At 36.1% G+C, this 20,765-nt stretch overlaps 2 protein-coding genes across 2 annotated transcripts; both read right to left on the reverse strand.

Annotated features, from left to right (window-relative positions):
- Window positions 1-2,102: 2,102 nt before the first annotated feature.
- LOC134813827 (V-type proton ATPase subunit D-like) lies at window positions 2,103-3,724 on the reverse strand. Its single transcript, XM_063821706.1, has 6 exons — window positions 3,652-3,724; window positions 3,326-3,492; window positions 2,944-3,071; window positions 2,598-2,766; window positions 2,328-2,421; window positions 2,103-2,135 (listed from the first exon to the last, which is right to left on the reverse strand). Exons 1-6 carry the CDS (start codon window positions 3,721-3,723, stop codon window positions 2,103-2,105), a joined length of 663 nt encoding a protein of 220 aa, XP_063677776.1. The 5' UTR covers window position 3,724.
- A 584-nt stretch (window positions 3,725-4,308) lies between these two features.
- On the reverse strand, window positions 4,309-11,421 carry LOC134813970 (pre-mRNA-splicing factor ISY1 homolog). Its single transcript, XM_063821924.1, has 7 exons — window positions 11,372-11,421; window positions 10,427-10,484; window positions 5,583-5,764; window positions 5,342-5,436; window positions 4,973-5,158; window positions 4,671-4,792; window positions 4,309-4,516 (listed from the first exon to the last, which is right to left on the reverse strand). Exons 1-7 carry the CDS (start codon window positions 11,395-11,397, stop codon window positions 4,313-4,315), a joined length of 873 nt encoding a protein of 290 aa, XP_063677994.1. The 5' UTR covers window positions 11,398-11,421; the 3' UTR covers window positions 4,309-4,312.
- Window positions 11,422-20,765: the final 9,344 nt, after the last annotated feature.

Genomic DNA, 20,765 nt, shown 5'->3' on the forward strand with positions numbered 1-20,765 from the left:
TGTTCTAAATTTTGTATTTATTCTCAACGATGATTTTAAGAAAGAAAGATAGAAAAAGTCGTTTACTCTGGACAAGCTTAATACAAACTTCTTGTCATTGTAACGTCAAAGACCCTCCCGATTGATGTTTGATTGTATAAAATCCATATTTTCATAATTCACATTAGTAGTTCAGTGTCCCAGATCATGATAATCGTAACATCGTAAAGTGTTGTGACATTTAATTAGTATTGAATAACTGCTGATAATAAAATATGTCATACCTAGCCTATTGCCAATAAACTTTCAGAACATAGAGTGATAACTCCCTGTTTAATAAATGGATTTGAAATATTTAAATTTGACAATAAAATGTATGATAATCATGTATCATCACTATCGATTTGCAGAATATATTTGAACGTGCACGCTGGAACGATCTACTGTCAACTCACAGAGGAACTTATATTTATTTAGAGAAAATTTGTGAAATTCATTTTTAGAGACGGCACTCAACTGAAGATAAAGGAGAGAAGATGAGAAGAGATAGAACAGCCAATCCGTTGAGTCATGAACTCCACGAACGATCCATGACTCCGGTGGAGTCTCACACAGTGCATAAAGTTATCACGTTATACACTGAAATCTTCAAACACACGGGGTGATTGTGCGGTCCCAAATTTTAGTAGAGTAGATGTTCTGTTTGATTCTGAAAAAGTAAATCCTAACAAGGCCCCTGGCCCTGATGGAATTCATGGAAGTCCTCAAAAACTGTGCCCCAAAGCCTTGCATACCCCGTAAGTTTTATTTAACCTTCTTTCTCTAGCGGATGCATGACCCCCTGATTGGAACTGGCACGTGTAGTACCATGCACAAAAGGCGATAAGTATTCGGTTGAGAACTACAGCCTATATCGTTAACATCTCTTGTAATGAAAGTCTTTGAAAGGTGCATAAAACTCATTATACCGCTCATGTTTCTGAATCGTTGTTGACTGACAACAACGGTTTTTGTAATGAACGTTCCATCACAACCCAAATGAATACTTTCACGGACTATCTTGCACTTGCATTGTTAACAGTCCAGACTGATATAATATATTTGATTTGCGAAAGCTTTTGTATAGCGTTTTCGCATAACCTCATTTTAAGTAAATTAAAGAATATTTTAATGTCGTGGACAAGCTTAAATTATTTAATTCCTATCTGAGGGGCACAACAACTAGTAGTGATAGAGCCAAACGTCTCTTCTCCTACCAGTCGGTCTGTGTCCCTCCAATTTCTATACTTGCCCTTTAGTGTTTTGTAATATTTTATAAATGACATTGTTCTCCTGTGTCTCTGAAGCACAATCCAACGCCCTTTATGCAGATTGACACTAAAATTTTAGGAGATCCCTTGTTACCCTGTCCAACACATAATCAAAAATGACAACAACAATTAATGATTGGTCAGTGAGAAATCGAATGAAGTTCCACCCACAAAAGTGCAAAGCCCTCTCTGTGTCCCTGCAAAGAAACGGCGGATACTTGCCATTCAATACCTTCTTTTCTTCTTTATAAACTTTCTGAAAGTGATATTGTCTTGGTGCCCTCTCCAGTCAGATTTAGAGTCGCGAATAAACTCCAGGTTTAATGGGGTGCACAAGTAAAGGCGCTTGTTTCCAAAGCTACCCTACATGACTACTTAAGAGAACATGTCCTTTTCACTACTGAGAAAAGCAGAAAGATCGTTCCTTTTAGCGTTAATTAGGTCCTATATTTGAACATTGTTCTGTCATATGGTCCTCCTCAATCTGCAACTCTCTTCAACATTTGTTGCTATCCCAAAGAGAGGCTATAAATGATCAATGGAACCTTACTTCCGTTATAAAATACATAAACTGCTACGAGCAAAAAAACTATATATTCTCCTGTTAAACAAAGTTAAATTATAACGATCTTATGACCTTCTATAAAATAGTAATAGCATAATTCCAGTTCCCGCGCTCCTACATATATAGTCCATGCCTGTCCAGAGGCAACCGATACACTAGCACAATGCTCAAATAATTGATAAGTCGATACTTCAACTTACATGAGTAACACTGTGCCCCTGCTCGATTCCTTTTCGAAATAGCTTTTTTCATAGGAACGCCTTCTGTTTAGCTCGGATAACCTGGATAAATATTATACATTACAAACTTTTGATCAGCTTAAAGATGGTAAAATAGAATTTTAAAAGGATATTTTATTTCAGCCGGGTTTCATAAATTAGGGATTATATTTAATTGATGGTAGAACTGTATTATTCGATGATTTTGTACATTTAGATCAAGCTCAAAGAAGAAGCACCCCGTCCCCTATTTACCTTCTTTTTGTCTTGAACTTTCTTCAGTCTGTAGAATTCTTCCCTCTCCCTTTCATCGAGCTCTTCAACAATGTATGCTATCGTATTTTCATACCTGAAATTATTATTAGACTGTTTAAAAAAACTCGATAAGTTAAAAAAACTCGATAAGTTAGCTCATATATTTCAAACTAGAGTCCCTTTCCCTGACTCGTTCCCATTCCTAGCCTAAAATACTAAATAGAGAGGTAAACATAACAAATTAAAATATTAACAATCTTCTTTACCAACCTAGGGATGATTACATATTCGATACCGTTAACTCTCCTATTAGTAATCTTAATAGCTTCGTCCAATGTGATAAAGGTAGTCTGCAGAGATGCCAACTCTACCAGGAGTTTTATAGCTTTCTGAGCGGTGTCTTTACACCTGGAGACGGTCTGTCCTCCCTTTCCCAGTCCTGTGCGAGGGAGTGTGCTCATTGTTCGGTAACTTAACTAACTAAATTAACTAAATCAACTATAATAACTTTACCAACTTAATTAACTTAACCAATGAATTGACCGAATAATCTATTTTAAGGACAATATTACCTAATAGTTAAGATAGAATATCAGGGCGTATTATTTAGATGTACCTGTGAGCTGATACACATCACTACCCTCTGTGTGCATGGTAAAGTTAGTGAGCTGAACCCCCGCCACATTGTCCTTTGTGAACTTTATCTTGTTCTGCGCCTTGTCTGCGTTCTGGATAACTGTCTGCCTGAGCAAGGTTAAGACCTGTCTATGAATATGTAGGATGAGATTTCTGCTTAATAACCTTAATTTAAAGTCGGAGAGTGAAATTTGTGCGAGATGTTTGGAGTTGGCTTTCATCACATCACTTTTAACATTACTTACACTTGGTGACTTCCTCTTTCACCATAGAAGGACTCTCGCACTGCGAGTTGAAAGATTCCGACTGGCACCATCGGTACTAGCGGGTTAAATTTTAAAAATAATAATAATATTACTTACGAGATATCTCCGGCAGCATAAGCAGCCTCAGCCAGAGAAAAGTAAACCGCTTTCATCACATCGCCCATCACAGTCTTATTCTCTATTATCTTCTTCAGAGTGGTACGGAATTTCATGGTCAGGGCGTCACTTTTCTTCTTCAGCAGACTGTGCCCTTTTTGCGCTCCCTGGAACGTTGAACATAACAATAATATATTATTTGATAATTCATCAAAGAAAGACACGTGACAGTAATAAACCAATCCATCAGCTTCCATTATTGACCATCCAAACCCCACAGTCACTTTCACGATGTTGTATTAAAAGCAATATGACGGTAAACAAACCTTAAGTCTGACTTTCATCACCGTTAGGATCATTCTGGAGGGGAAGACATTGACCCTGTCTCCTGCACCCATCCTTACTAGGAAAAGGATTGATGAATATCGTTAAAAACTATTGTTACATCTGAAAGCTATGTCAAATATCGTGGAAGATTATGGTTGTGAAGATTGGAATTATTCAAGAAATTGATAAAAGGAAGATGTAGGATCGTATTATTTTAATAACATGTAGGAAATCTGTGAACCCGATAAAGTAGACTTTTGTCATTCACGTCAAATAAATAGGGTAGATAATTATTATATCAAATGATAAATAAATTCATAAAAACTATAAAAGAGTTAAAATAAACAGTCTCTTCCCTTTGGTTTTACCGGGCTTTTCACATTAGTTAGAGCGTAGGGGTAGGGGTAGGGTGGCAGCATGATATAAACTCTGCACAATATTAAGATCACAGAAACAAATTAGTTAGAGCGTAGGGGTAGGGGTAGGGTGGCAGCATGATATAAACTCTGCACAATATTATGATCACAGAAACTTCTTCAGTTATCTCTGAAGAATATGATTACCCCAGCCTTGTCTGAATCTTGTGCATCTTTTTGAAGAACTGAACAGAAATAATCTATAATTCCTTAAACTAACTCCAAATTCCACAATTCCACACCCTCAAAAGATAAGATTTCTCCCCATCAGAGTTTTAGCGTCCATACTAGTCTTCTGAAGGTCCTCGCTAGCGTATTTTAACAGCAACTCCATCTTCTTCTTCCGGAGAAGCTCAATCTCTACGTCTTTTTGTGAGGGAACCTCTAGTGGTGCTATAGTGTGTTGGTCTGAGGTGTCATCTTCCGTATCATCCTCCTTTCTCTTCTCCTAAAGTTTAACGGAATTAGTAAATAATGTGATATCATGACAATAGCAATATGTAGTGACGACAAGAGTCAAGAGTTTAAAATTTAACAACAACAAAGATCTCTCGCCTCCCACGTGAAATTTGAACTTTTGGACCAGAAAAAAGAAATCTAACCAGAAGTTCCTTCCTCCTCTTCTCCTCCTCCTCCCGCTCCTTCTTCTCCTCTTCCTCCAGTTCCTTATCCAATTCTCCTGTCTCTTTCTTCAACTTCCATTCTTCTATCGCCAGATGTCGTGCTGATAACATTAGCTCGGTAAATTCGAGGTTATCGTTTGTAAACAACTACAACCTACTCACAAGTATCAATGACATGATACCAAAGTGTATATAATTATATTGGGTAGTCAGCTAGATTTAAATCATTTAACAGCTGCTTAGGTATCAACATTTTAAATTTGTACAGAATATTTTTGAACCTTTTTTCTCCACCTCCACCTCTAATTTCAACAAAACTCCATCCTCATCATCTAGATAACCATAATAGTACGCATCTATATCCTTCATAAGATCACCTCTATTCTTACGAGGAGGCTGTGGAGGGGCCTCCTCGAATAGTTCCCGCACTCCTGGTAAATCTTTTGCTGCTCCGAAATATTTGTAACCTGTAAGGAGGAGAATTATACATCATGATAGGAATTAAGATGTGTGCCTACTAGTTTTTCGGAATCAAGAAACACATGATAAGAATAAAAATAAATCTTACAAAATCTATTATTAAAACACAACATTGACAAACTAATCCCGTCTAACAAATAAGAAGGTTACGCTCTTGGTGAAGTACTAACCGCGATTGCCTGGCAGCTCTTTCCCCTCGTGATCCAACATTTTAGGTCCTATTTTGTGATAGTTGGGCCCGCCTAGTTCCACTATCCTATCCTGCCTGAAAAACAACTTGTTAGTTTATTATAAAAACAATGGTTATGATTCCCATTTCCCACCGTTATTTCTACATGTGAAACAAGCCGATGATACAAAATTCAGTGTTAATACGGTGATCGTGAGATTTAGTTATCTAAATATGCTTACCAATGTCCCTTTTCCCGGATAAGTTTATTAATTTCGTCGTTCAGATCTCTGATTCTGAATTCTCCCAGACCAGCATTTTGAATTTGGGAAACCTTTCTGGCAATCTCCTTAATGATCTGATGTCTCCATTTCTCAGCTTCTTGGAGACTGTGACATTCTGTTGCAAGATACGGTCTTTTTTCCTGAAGAAATTGATATTGATTATAATCATAAAGAGTGTGATTGTCGACCCTAGGTAATTCATAGACGGCCCCAACTAAATAATATAATGGATGCGTATACGCGCGCGCGCACGCGTAAAGCTTCCTTGATATTTGCCAACAGTTTTACACTACCATTCAAATAATTTTGCGCGCGTTCCGTCGAAATACTTCAGAAGACCCTTTTAACAACAAAACGCATTGGCAACCATATTGACCACTGTGATACTTTAATGTTGACTATTGAATTTCAGTGTATTAACAAGTGAAAGGCTTAACTGAGGTCCACAAACTTTAGATTGTGCATTGGCGACTTATACAAGATATAATGACCGTCATGTTAATAAAGCAGTCAAGGATGCAAAAGAAGCCATCGACACACTCCTCTCAAGTTCCAGTGCTAAAATTGTTGTCTCCCTGCCCACTCCAACTCCTGGCCCAATAAGTGATCTAACAAATCAATTTGTTTCGGAGATCACCCAATTTGTCTCCACTAAAAGAGAGCTTAGTGACTTATACCGGCGCCTCTTCACTGTAAACAACACTGGAAACTTCTCCCGAGCCATCTCTGCTGCTGAGTCATCTGAAGACTCTCCTAACCCTCTGAAGGAAGACCAACTTCATGTCTCAGAGTATGGTCTAAAAAAACTCTGTATGAATATCAAACTTGGCCTATACCGTGCCTTTGGTATGAGATCCTATAGAAAGCAGCCCCCCACAGAGCGTTAGAATAACCATGAAATTCAATAAAAAACAAGCCTCACGAGATCAACTCGCTGTAATGTCCTGGAACATTCAGGACAGCACAGGAGATGGGTCTAACAAATTTGAAAATAAAGAATTTCTTTCAATCCTCAATCAAGCTAACATTCTGTGTCTCCAAGAAACAAAGAAACAAGTTAAGATTGAAGGATACCTTTCTTTTAATAGCAACCGCAAAAATTCTCGCTCAGGAGGGGTCTGCATTCTTGCTGAAAATGATTTAAGAAAAGGTGTCTCTTGTGTGCCTTGTAGCGAATCTGACGATATTATTGTTGTCAAACTTGACAAAAACTTTTTTAAGCTTGATTTTGACCTATTTTTAGTATGTTACTATATTAGCCCTGCATATTCGTCCTATGTCAAAAAAAATCCAGACTATACTGCTAATACTTTCTCCGCTCTTGACTCCATCTGTATCAGACTACGTCAAAAGGGAGAGGTTATCATGTGTGGCGATGCAAATGCAAGAACTGGAAAACTCCCAGACTATATCCTCTCTTGTAATGCACCTGCCATGCATGACATTTACAATGACATTGGACTTGAACATGACATCGAAGAACCCAGAAACAACTCTGACCTGACTATATCTGAACCCCACTGCCAACATTTTCTTGACATGGTTATTAATAACCAACTCAAAATTCTTAATGGCCGTACCCTCGGGGACACCACTGGAAAAATGACCTGTCACAAATACAATGGGAGCAGTGTGGTTGACTATTTCGTAATCACCTCATGGGCAAGGGATCATGTAAACTCTCTCCAAGTGAAGGAGTTTACATCATACTCTGACCATTGTCCATTAGTCTTGAAACTTACCACATTTGAACCATTTGTTGCCAACTTCCAGCTCCCAGACTTTTCTAATTTTCCTTGTGGCTATAAGTGGGACAGCAACACCTCTCACTCACTATTTAAAACAGCCCTTAACTCGCCCGAAATTGTTAGTAACCTGGAAAACATTGCAGCAAACGAATTTAGCAGCACCTTGGAGGGCAATCATGAACTGAACGATGCAATTACTAACTGTCTCCACAGTGCTGCTGATATAGCGTTAAAAGTGAAAAAACCTCCTAAAACTTCCGCCCACAAGAAATGGTTTGACCCACAAATCAACTCCTCGAGGCGAAACCTGAATAGGCTAGCAAACCGGCTAGGTAGTAAGCACTGCAACAATATTCTCAGACGTGAATATTACAAGCAGCGCAATAAGCACAGTAATCTTGTTAACAGTAAGAAATTATCTTTTCTTAGGAAGTTAAATGAAGCTATTGAAGAGGGTCATATTCTTGACTGGAAAAAATTTAAAAGGCTTAAACAAGAACATGACACTAGCCCCCTACTAGACAAATTCGATCTAGCTAGCTTTCATGATTTCTTTGCATCCCTCTATAAGAAACCAGACCAGGAGCCCGATCCCACTCACCACAATCACAATCATTACCCTGAACCACCAGATCTGGATATCCTAAACAAGCTCATATCTGAACCCGAACTAACTTCTGCAATCAAAAAGCTCAAAAAGGGTAAAAGTTGCTCAAATGACTTGATCTCAAACGAAATGCTTCAGAGCCTAACTCCGCTTTGTCTCCAAGTCATCCTCAAAACGTTCAACCACTCTCTGGTCTCAGGTTACTATCCATGGCATACCAGTATTATCACTCCTATCTACAAATCAGGCAACCCCTTCAGCCCAGACAATTACAGAGCAATAGCAGTTGGCAGTTGTATGGGTAAGCTGTTCTCTAGCATTTTACTTGAACGTCTGTTATACTTCAAAAAGCTCTACTGTCCTGATCCAAAAGAACAGCTCGGTTTCTCGAAGGGTGCTCAAACTAATGATCACGTTTTCACCCTTAAGACAGTCATTGATAAATACACTAAAGTTAAAAAAGCTCGTCTCTATGCATGCTTTGTTGATCTAAGAAAGGCCTTTGACACTGTATGTAGGGACCTTCTTCTGCACAAAATAACATGCCTTGGAATTACCGGTAACTTCTTCAACTGCTTAAGTGATATGTACAAAAACTCAATTGCTCATATAAAAATCTCCAAACTCTTGTCCCCTAAAATTGATATTGGCAAAGGAACGGAGCAAGGACACCCCCTATCACCAGACCTTTTTAAAATCTATATTAACAACTTGTCATCTCTTCTGAAATCTGTTGGTGATTATCCAGTTCTTGCTGACGTTCTAATATCACATCTGCTCTGGGCTGACGATCTTGTCCTTCTTGCTCTAAGTCCCAAGGCCTTGCAAGTCAATATCAACATTCTATCTGACTTCTGTAACTCCATGGGCCTTGAAGTAAATATAAAGAAAACTAAGATTGTCATATTCAGCCCTCCCAAAAAGAAGCAGTCCCATGAAACATTTACATTGGGAGGTCAGCCCATCCAGCACACCGAAAAGTACTGCTATCTTGGCATAATATTCCACAGAAATGGATCCTTTACGGCAGCAAATACTGAGCTGAGGGCCAAAGCTCTCCGTGCTCTATATGGCCTTAAAGGCAATATAGTTAAAGATGCCCTCTCTCACCGTGCCCTTATTATTCTATTTGATTCCTTAATCAAACCAATCCTGCTTTATGGCTGTCAAGTCTTATGCCCCCACTCTAAAACAATGAGATACCTTTCAAAAATAGATGACAAAGCCAGCCCCCAGCATACCCTGAAGTACATTGCACAGGACCACTATGAGAAATTCCACCTAAAATTTATCAAGTGGTCTTTGTCCGTCCATTCAAAAGCATCAAATATAGGTTGCTGGGGCGAAAGTGGGCGCCACCCCCTATTCTTTGAAGCCTGCAAACTTGCAATAGATTACTATAGTCGCCTTGAAAGCACCGAAAATGAACTACTTTGTGCTGCATTTCACGAGCAGATCATGCTGGGCCTTCCTTGGTATACCAACATCTCAAAGCTTCTCACCAAATACAACTTCCCCCACTCATCTTCATCAAAATCTAAGCTCTCCACCCAAATCAGTCATAATATGAGGGAAGAATTCGTGAATACCTGGAAATCTGCCAAGGCCTCCTCACCAAAACTAGAATTCTATAACTTAATTAAACATGATTTTGAACCAGAGGCATACCTACGAATAATCAAAGTACCTGATTTTCGAAAAAGCTTGACAAGGTTTCGTATCAGCTGCCACAACCTCTACGTTGAAAGGGGCAGATACGAAACCCCTCTTGTACCAAGAGAAGAACGTTGGTGCACTTACTGCTTTTTCAGTAAAGGGCTCAAACCTATCGAGGACGAAAGCCATGTATTAATTGACTGTTTGCTTTACTCCTCAGTTAGGGAAAAATTCAACTTTTATCCCCAAAACATCACTGACCTAGCCGGTCTGCTCTCCAACAAAAATCTAGATCCTACCAAATTTACTGCCACAGCAAGAGCAATCCATTCAATTCTCTCTGTGAACGAACAATATACAGCCTATTATAAGAGCCCAGATTTCCACTCAAATACTGGCAAGTGCATAATGCTCTAGGAACTCAAAATAAACTCATGAACCATACAAATTTGATTTACTTAAAGAAAATAGCATTATATTATAACATTTCTATTTTATCCCTACACATTTGTAAATGATTAGAAGTGTGTAACTTAAATTATTTCAGAATTATAACTATTGTGAACTCAATAAAATAATTATCACTTTTGTATCCTTGTATCCTTGTATCCTTGTATCCTACAAGTATTACTGGCACATTGTCAGATTTTTCTGGGTGTTTCAAAAGTGACCCAAAATTACTTATTCAATTTTTCTGATAACCTCCTTCATTTGTCTAAACTTGATTCAGTAACAGTTATTGATACAACTATACTATGCATATGATTGAATGGTATTTTAATAATAATTACCGGTCCACCGGGGTTATGTAATTCTCTCTGATAAGTGTACCACCTAGACAGCATAGACCTGAGAGAGGAAGTTGTTAACTATGTTGGAAAGGATAGATTTGTTGCCCAATTTAAACTACATATAAAAACTGTAAGGTGCAAAAACCCCAAAAAAGGCAAGATCGGCAATAGAGTAAATTGAGGACGAGGCTGAAAGCCTAAGTAGGATTAGAAACAACTAAATATATACCAATTATAATCAGTGATAGACCGAGTCCTCGGCTTTACCGAGGAATGACGATTTTTCCTCGGCCTTGTATTGGTCAGAAGAATGATTCCTCGGTTTGCCTCGGCCTCGGTTAAAAATCGAGATGCCATTCCTCGGCCTCGGCAAAATTTGAAGATTTAACCGAGGATTTTTTACATATTTACCATGGAACAACATAGGCACTTTAAAAATTCTTCATTTTGGAAAATTGGTACGCAACTTTTGTTGAAAGTAAAATAGATTTTTCAAGGTTGAAAACTGTGAAGATTAAAACAATAACTATGAAAATTTAACAATAGAGCGTACATTTTAAATATAAAACTGCGAGCCAATAGGCGAAACCTTATGAAATGTCAGTTTGTTCAAAATTCATTGTCTGATGAGATTTCGATATTAGACTACTCTGATCCATTGTCTATCATGTCTGACGGTACTATCCTGAGAAATTCTACCTCATTCTACATCCTAATCGTCAGCGAAATATCTGATGCAATTAATACTTTTTCTATACCAAAATTCCTCGGCCTCAGCCTTGGTCGAAATTAGTACTCCTCGGCCTCGGTTAAATTACAATATGCCTTCCTCGGCCTTGGCTTCGGTCGCAAATCCTGCCCTCGGTCGATCACTGATTATAATATAAAAGAAATGATATATTAAGATATTGGAAAAATGAAAATAATAGAAAACAATTAACTTACAATGCTTTTTCCTGGTTTCTTGCCATTTTTCTTTCTTATCCTACTGAATAGTTTGGATGAGAATAATTATTCTCAAGTATAATATATCATGCAATCTATATTTTCAACGAGCAGAATATCACATTATTTTAGTTTGAGGACTGGGGAGGGATGAGAGGAAGCTGAATATCTGGAGAAAACTTTGTCCTACCGGTAGGATATATTCGAATTCACAAGACACGATCAAGGTACTCAAATTTCTATTTCCAAAGAAAGCTTTGACTACTCCTACAAGATTAGCCTTGCTAAAAGTCGCCTGAAAAAGGCACTTCTAAAGCTGCAACATGCTTATAATGATTCGGCATGGACCACAAGCGATTATGACATAATGCAGCTGTCATTTGAAAACAATCCCCTTCATCAAATTTAATCCAGTGATCTCGGCCCACAGGCTCCTCCTATTAAAAAAATTTTGATTTCGGTAAATGTGTGCTGACTCCACCACCTATGTAATTAACCTAATATTTAGTGTATTACAGGTAGAAATTGACTTAGTAGGTAGGTATTTTTATCTTAGGTAGATATTAAGAATTTGGTTAATTTCTTAATTGTATGACTATTTCCATTACTGAGACGTTTTTAATATTTAATTTAGAAGGGTTTTTGAAATTTTTAGGACTGGTTCACAGTGTGAACAGATTCCAGATTTATATATTTTTAAACTGATATTTAATAAATGATTAAAAGAACCAATTTTAAAGTTGCCATTAGTTCCAAAAATACACCCATTATGCTCACCTAAAAACAACTCTAAATCAGTAGGCTGTCACTCTATTAATGCACCACACCGCTACCTCCACTGCACTAATAGTTATACAATAAATTCTACAATCCTAATTTTGTATCGTGATGGAGACCGGTGTTCATACAAAACATTTACTAGGTTGCCGTTTGGTGTGAGCAATAGCGAACAGCACGAACACTCCTTTGCCCCGTCAACCTATATCTAATCTATTTAAAGAGTGACAACCATACTGCACATTGAATTAGGATTCCGTTAAATATCAAATTGATTTATTGTAAACTTGTTTAATATGTAATAAATGGCATAAAATTGAAATTTTTGTTTTTAAACTGAAATTTTTGTTTAACTGAAACGGAAAATCATCAGAATACAAAAAGAAATTTTGGAAGATATTAGAAGAGGAGCTTTTCTGCCATCCCCTTGACTGAAATTTCACAGTTTTGACTGAAATCTTGACCAGTGACCAATCAGTGAGGTTAGTGAGAGTGACACAAGTCGCCATCAACATACTGGAAGCAGTATATGTTTTGACTGAATTTTTCTTGAATGACCATCTTACAAGGTCACTGAGGTTGGGACAAGACACGATCAAGGTACTCATTTAGTTCTATTCCCAAAGAAAGCTTTGATAAACGCAAAATCGTTAGAATATAAAAAGAGATTTTGGAAGATCTTAGAAGAGGAGCTTTTTTTGCCGTCCCCTTCACTGAAATTTTGCGGTTTTGACTGAAGAAAGCTTTGAAAAACGGAAAATCATGAGAATAGGAGAAATTTTGGAAGATTTTTGAAGAGAAGCTATTCTGCCCTCTCCTTGACCGAAAATTTGTGGTTTTTACTGAATTTTTGAACAATCAGTGAGGTTGATGAGAGTGACACAAGTCGTCATCAGATCAAGGGACTGTAATCTGTTTAAACTGGTAGGACACTTTCAGATTTCAGATTTTAGTGAACCAAATTTCACTGTTTTCAATTTTCTACAATGACCAGTTAGTGAGTTCACTGTGGATGGCACAAGACACGATTGAGGTCCTGAAAGCTTAATCCAGTCAAGGCTGCACCTTCACGAGTTAAATTGGGGTTAATCATCAAGCTAAGTGGTCACAATGAATGATCAAAATTATGGTGTATTCAGCAGAGAACAACTTCGAAATCTTCCAGAGAGAAACGATGGGAATAAGTATGGATGAGGACTCCCCATCAATATGAAAACATTGTTAAGGAAGGAAAAGATTCTGTCAAAAACAAAGACAAAGACAAAGATATAAACAAAGACAAAGATATAAGCAAAGACAAAGATATAAGCAAAGACAAAGATATAAGCAAAGACAAAGATATAAACAAAGACAAAGATATAAACAAAGACAAAGATATAAACAAAGACAATGATATAAACAAAGACAAAGACAAAGGCAAAGATATAAACAAAGACAAAGATATAAGCAAAGACAAAGATATAAACAAAGACAAAGACAAAGGCAAAGATATAGACAAAGACAAAGATCCTGTTCTTGATAAAGACTGCATAGTTTGATCATTTCTCTGAGATAACAGCTGATGAATTCAAGGACCTGGTATCAAAGATGTCCAACAAGTTCTGCTGCTTGGATCTGATCCCAGCATTTCTCTTAAAAAACTGTGTTGCTGAATTGACACCTTTTCTACTCCACGTCTTAAACTCATCCTTAAAGACTGGAATCTTTCCCTCAGATACGAAGAAAGCAGTCATCAAGCCGACCTTAAAGAAGGAAAATGCTGATGTTGATATTTTCAGTAACTATCGACCAGTCTCTAACCTCTCTGCCTTCAAGATCCTAGAGAGAATTGTACTAAACCAGCTCTATGTCCATCTCACGAATCATAGCCTTTACTCAGAAGTCCAATCTGGATACCGCCCTAATCACATGCACAGCTGTGAAACATTACTTGTAAGAATGTGTGATGATCTTAACAAAGAAATTAAAGCTGGGAACGTTGTTATAGTTGTACTTATACATGAACGTTGTTATAGTTGTACTTCTCGACTTAGGTGCAGCGTTTGATACCATCAACCACACAGTCTTACTGGAAAAGCTTATGAAAGACTATGGAATTACTGGAAGTACACTGCAATAAGTAAGTAAAGTAAAAAATTATGACATAACATCATCACACATGTCTACAAAGTATCAAATCACTATATGAAAAAATATAAATATCTTACCACCAAAATTAATGGATAAAGAGTATTTGTTTAGAGTTCCCCAGGGATCACTCTTGGGACCAATTCTCTCCATCATCTATATCATAGCTCTCCAGAATATTGCTGCTAAATATGGTCTTGATATACAGCTCAATGCAGATGAATCCCAACTGTACATCTCGTTTCAAACTAACCGTGTGGTACAGTTCACTGATGTCCAAGACAGAACAAACAGATGTCTTGCAGAGATAAAAGCATGGATGGTGAACAACTACATGAAACTGAACGAAACAAAGACAGAATTATTGGTGTTAGGAAAGAGCCATGATCTAAAAAAGTGTGAAATCAGGGTCAGACTGCAATTTGGAAGCACTCAAATTCTACCTATGGAGTGCAAAGAAGACAGCTGGAAGAGTCTGAGTGTCAAATTCGATGAAACCTTAAATATGGAAAGACAGATCAATAATGTCAAAAGAAAATGTAGTTGGACAATGATGAACCTAAGAACTATTAGTTGTTACCTGGATGAAGGCATTAAATTGATGTTGGTGAGACAACTGGTTATATTTAGATAAGATTACTGTAATTCTCTGTACATGAATCTACCCAAAACCAGATTAAACAAACGTAGATGATCATCTATAACATAGAAGACAGAACCACGGACTTGGTTCCCTTCTATAAGAAGGCCCACATACTCCCTATAGACCAGCGAATCTTCTTCATAGTTTGTCTATTAACCCAAAAATCAGTGCACGGTACTGCACCTGATTACATTAAAGCATTACTGGATGTGGATGTAGTGGATATAGAACTTTCAAACGCCATGACCAGGTCGAAGAGACCTGGTGACCATCTCAAGCTCAAGGTACCAAAGAATAAAAAGTCCAAAATTGATGACAGACATTTCTCAAGCCATGCACTGATTACAAGGAACTCTCATCCATTGATGTTAAGATGTAATACTAATATCAACTTCATCAATAAAATTCACAAAGGATTCATGCGACGTATGAAAGACTATTTGGTTCAGCGCTCGATTTTCATATTATTTATGGTGTAAATTATAATTTCGAAAATATGCGCGGCGCGCCTAAAATTATACTTAATACTACAGTTTCATTTAGAATAATATTTTTATTCGATCATATTTGTATTGTATCTCAAAAAAATTGTCTTTTCTCAATGGGCTTATAAATGTAAATAAAAACCTTAATACATGTTGCAAGTAGTGTAAGGGGAGTTTTTCGAGCTGTATTCACCCCAAAAATTGAGGTACATTTAGCTTTAGCACAGTTGACTAATCTGCCAGATTTTTTAGCCGGAGATTACAAGTTCGAATCCCAGTTGAAGCCATTCTTTTCTGCTTGATTGGTGCAGCGGTTTCAGGTCATCATCTTCGCCTGTCACATGACTTATCTAATCACGTGACTTGTGTAATTGAAGATGAAGCTGTACATTTATTTAATTTGATGATTCGTATTCTATTACAGATAGTCTCTAGATATAAATGAAACACCAAGTATCACTATCAACAGCGTTAACATCTGGCACGCGGCGACCTTTTATTTGTAAAGTGTGCTGATAAAGTGAGATAATGAATAATGTGCTTTCTAAATTTAACTAGGGACAGAGTGTACCGTTTCAGGACAACACCTGCAACTTTGCTTACACTATCATTCAGCGTTCAACTGTGTGTTGCGTAAATTTTGACTCTGCTTCAGCTTTAATTGTTATTATCTTTAACTTTAAGGTTAAGTTTTTAATTGTTTTACCGTAGTCGGTCACGTAACACTGACTGTTTGATATGAAATCTAATTTATAAAGAGCACTTTCAGGATGCGGATGGTTACTCTACAGCAGCTCAAGAATACTACGTCATTGTATAGCCATAAGCCTTGTACAGCATAGTTACAGTAACATCTGTGCAATGTATTTGACACAAATCTCTTGTCAAGAACTGGTCTAGATATTTTCTACTTTCTAAAATTATATCATATGAATGAATACTGAATGATAATTATAATGTATTATTTAAATAAGTTATAATGTAGACAAGGAAACACACGTTTAGATTTTTGAAGATAACTTTAACAAAACTATATTCAATAACTCTATATCATATATATTATATATGTCCAAATACTTATCAATAGTTAACAACGTTTTGGTTATAAAGTTCATGAATCTTCCTAACGATATTTTTGTTCTCGTTCATTAGTTTGTTGACATCAGATAGACTAGTAGTCGTGATAACTGCATCCAATAGAGCTCGCTCTTCCATACTTAAAATTGTGGTGATATCTTGTCCACAGTCAACGAGAAGCTGCTCCAATGTCTCAAAAATTTCAGTTTTCATTATGTAAGAGAATAAAAAGTCGAAACATGTGTCTTCCTCTTTACATAATTTTCTTTGTAACAGGACGTCTAGAGTTTTGAGTAATTTCGACATCTTCACCTTTTTATTTATTTGCTTGATTACTACACCTTTTCGCTTGCCTTTGCGTTGTCGAACAATACTAGATTCTGTTTTTGACTCATCATCACCGCTTGTTTCCTCAGAGTTAGAACCGTCTTGATGAGATCTTTCAGATATTGTTGTATCAGTATCTGAATATGTGCAGCAGCAGGATAATCCATTTCAACATCAGACACATCCGAGTTAGCTTTTGACACGATAGAGCTTGTGTCTGACTGTACGTTCTCTCGATGAAACCGACTTTTGTGTGAGGACAGACTTCGCTTGTTAGCGAATTGTTTATCACAGAGCGGGCAAAACACTGACATCACTGATTGAAATGAACTGTTCCCGACAGTCTTCTCCTTATATAGGCGATCTCAAAAATTTACTCAAATATCGCTTAATTTTACTCAAATGTTATTCAATGCTTCAATACTCAATGTTGTTAATTTTTTGGTCCTATATTATTCGATGTTGCCCAAATGTTGCTTAGTGTTGCTTAATGACCAATGTTGATTAATGTTGATCGATGTTGCTAGATGTTTCTCAATATTGTTCATTTGGTCGTATATTATTCAATGTTGCTAAAATGTTGCTCAAATGTTGTTCAAATGTTGCTAAAATGCTGCTTAAATGCTGCTTAAATGTTGTTCAAATTAAATGTTGTTTAACTGTTGCTTAAATGTTGCTTAAATGTTTCCTAATATTGTTAAATGTTGCCTAAATGTTGTTAAACATTGCTGAATATTGCTGAGTGTTGTTCAAATGTTGCCCAAATGTTGCTTAGTGTTGCTTAATGACCAATGTTGATTAATGTTGTTCGATGTTGCTAGATGTTTCTCAATATTGTTCATATTTTGGTCTTATATTATTCAATGTTGCTAAAATGCTGCTTAAATGCTGCTTAAATGTTGCTCAAATTAAATGTTGTTTAACTGTTGCTTAAATGTTGCTTAAATGTTTCCTAATATTGTTAAATGTTGCCTAAATGTTGTTAAACATTGCTGAATATTGCTGAGTGTTGTTCAAATGTTGCCCAAATGTTGCTTAGTGTTGCTTAATGACCAATGTTGATTAATGTTGTTCGATGTTGCTAGATGTTTCTCAATATTGTTCATATTTTGGTCTTATATTATTCAATGTTGCCCAAATGTTGCTTAGTGTTGCTTAATTATCAATGTTGATTAATGTTGTTCGATGTTGCTAGATGTTTCTCAATATTGTTCATTTGGTCGTATATTATTCAATGTTGCTCAAATGTTGTTCAAATGTTGCTAAAATACTGCTTAAATGCTGCTTAAATGTTGCTTAAATGTTGCTCAAATTAAATGTTGTTTAAATGTTGCTTAAATGTTGCTTAAATGTTTCCTAATATTGTTAAAAGTTGCTTAAATGTTGTTAAACATATTATTCAATGTTGCTCAAATGATGTTCAAATGTTGCTAAAATACTGCTTAAATGCTGCTTAAATGTTGCTTAAATGTTGCTCAAATTAAATGTTGTTTAAATGTTGCTTAAATGTTACTTAAATGTTTCCTAATATTGTTAAAAGTTGCTTAAATGTTGTTAAACATTGCTGAATATTGCTGAGTGTTGTTCAAATTTTGCTCAAATGTTAGTAATGCTGTCTAATGTTACCTAATATCGTTAAATATTGTCAAATGTTGTCGAATGTTGCTCAACGTTACTCACTGATGTATAATCTTTCATTGGTTATTATATGATTAAAAATAAATAAGTAATATATTTGAGAACTATTTAGCACCATTGAACAACATTAGGCAAGATTATACATCAGTGAGTAACGTTGAGCAACATTCGACAACATTTGACAATATTTAACGATATTAGGTAACATTAGACAGCATTACTAACATTTGAGCAAAATTTGAACAACACTCAGCAATATTCAGCAATGTTTAACAACATTTAAGCAACTTTTAACAATATTAGGAAACATTTAAGCAACATTTAAGCAACATTTAAACAACATTTAATTTGAGCAACATTTAAGCAACATTTAAGCAGCATTTAAGCAATATTTTAGCAACATTTGAACAACATTTGAGCAACATTGAATAATATACGACCAAATGAACAATATTGAGAAACATCTAGCAACATCGAACAACATTAATCAACATTGATAATTAAGCAACACTAAGCAACATTTGGGCAACATTGAATAATATAAGACCAAAATATGAACAATATTGAGAAACATCTAGCAACATCGAACAACATTAATCAACATTGGTCATTAAGCAACACTAAGCAACATTTGGGCAACATTTGAACAACACTCAGCAATATTCAGCAATGTTTAACAACATTTAAGCAACTTTTAACAATATTAGGAAACATTTAAGCAACATTTAAGCAACATTTAAACAACATTTAATTTGAGCAACATTTAAGCAACATTTAAGCAGCATTTAAGCAATATTTTAGCAACATTTGAACAACATTTGAGCAACATTGAATAATATACGACCAAATGAACAATATTGAGAAACATCTAGCAACATCGAACAACATTAATCAACATTGATAATTAAGCAACACTAAGCAACATTTGGGCAACATTGAATAATATAAGACCAAAATATGAACAATATTGAGAAACATCTAGCAACATCGAACAACATTAATCAACATTGGTCATTAAGCAACACTAAGCAACATTTGGGCAACATTTGAACAACACTCAGCAATATTCAGCAATGTTTAACAACATTTAGGCAACATTTAACAATATTAGGAAACATTTAAGCAACATTTAAGCAACAGTTAAACAACATTTAATTTGAGCAACATTTAAGCAGCATTTAAGCAGCATTTTAGCAACATTGAATAATATAAGACCAAAATATGAACAATATTGAGAAACATCTAGCAACATCGAACAACATTAATCAACATTGGTCATTAAGCAACACTAAGCAACATTTGGGCAACATTTGAACAACACTCAGCAATATTCAGCAATGTTTAACAACATTTAGGCAACATTTAACAATATTAGGAAACATTTAAGCAACATTTAAGCAACAGTTAAACAACATTTAATTTGAGCAACATTTAAGTAGCATTTAAGCAGCATTTTAGCAACATTTGAACAACATTTCAGCAACATTTTAGCAACATTGAATAATATACGACCAAATGAACAATATTGAGAAACATCTAGCAACATCGAACAACATTAATCAACATTGGTCATTAAGCAACACTAAGCAACATTTGGGCAACATCGAATAATATAGGACCAAAAAATTAACAACATTGAGTATTGAAGCATTGAATAATATTTGAGTAAAATTAAGCGATATTTGAGTAAATTTTTGAGATCGCCTATATAAGGAGAAGACTGTCGGGAACAGTTCATTTCAATCAGTGATGTCAGTGTTTTGCCCGCTCTGTGATAAACAATTCGCTAACAAGCGAAGTCTGTCCTCACACAAAAGTCGGTTTCATCGAGAGAACGTACAGTCAGACACAAGCTCTATCGTGTCAAAAGCTAACTCGGATGTGTCTGATGTTGAAATGGATTATCCTGCTGCTGCACATATTCAGATACTGATACAACAATATCTGAAAGATCTCATCAAGACGGTTCTAACTCTGAGGAAACAAGCGGTGATGATGAGTCAAAAACAGAATCTAGTATTGTTCGACAACGCAAAGGCAAGCGAAAAGGTGTAGTAATCAAGCAAATAAATAAAAAGGTGAAGATGTCGAAATTACTCAAAACTCTAGACGTCCTGTTACAAAGAAAATTATGTAAAGAGGAAGACACATGTTTCGACTTTTTATTCTCTTACATAATGAAAACTGAAATTTTTGAGACATTGGAGCAGCTTCTCGTTGACTGTGGACAAGATATCACCACAATTTTAAGTATGGAAGAGCGAGCTCTATTGGATGCAGTTATCACGACTACTAGTCTATCTGATGTCAACAAACTAAT

Source organism: Bolinopsis microptera, chromosome 4, assembly GCF_026151205.1.
Source record: "Bolinopsis microptera isolate Bmic1 chromosome 4, MBARI_Bmic_1.0, whole genome shotgun sequence".
Classification (NCBI taxonomy): Eukaryota; Metazoa; Ctenophora; class Tentaculata; order Lobata; family Bolinopsidae; genus Bolinopsis; species Bolinopsis microptera.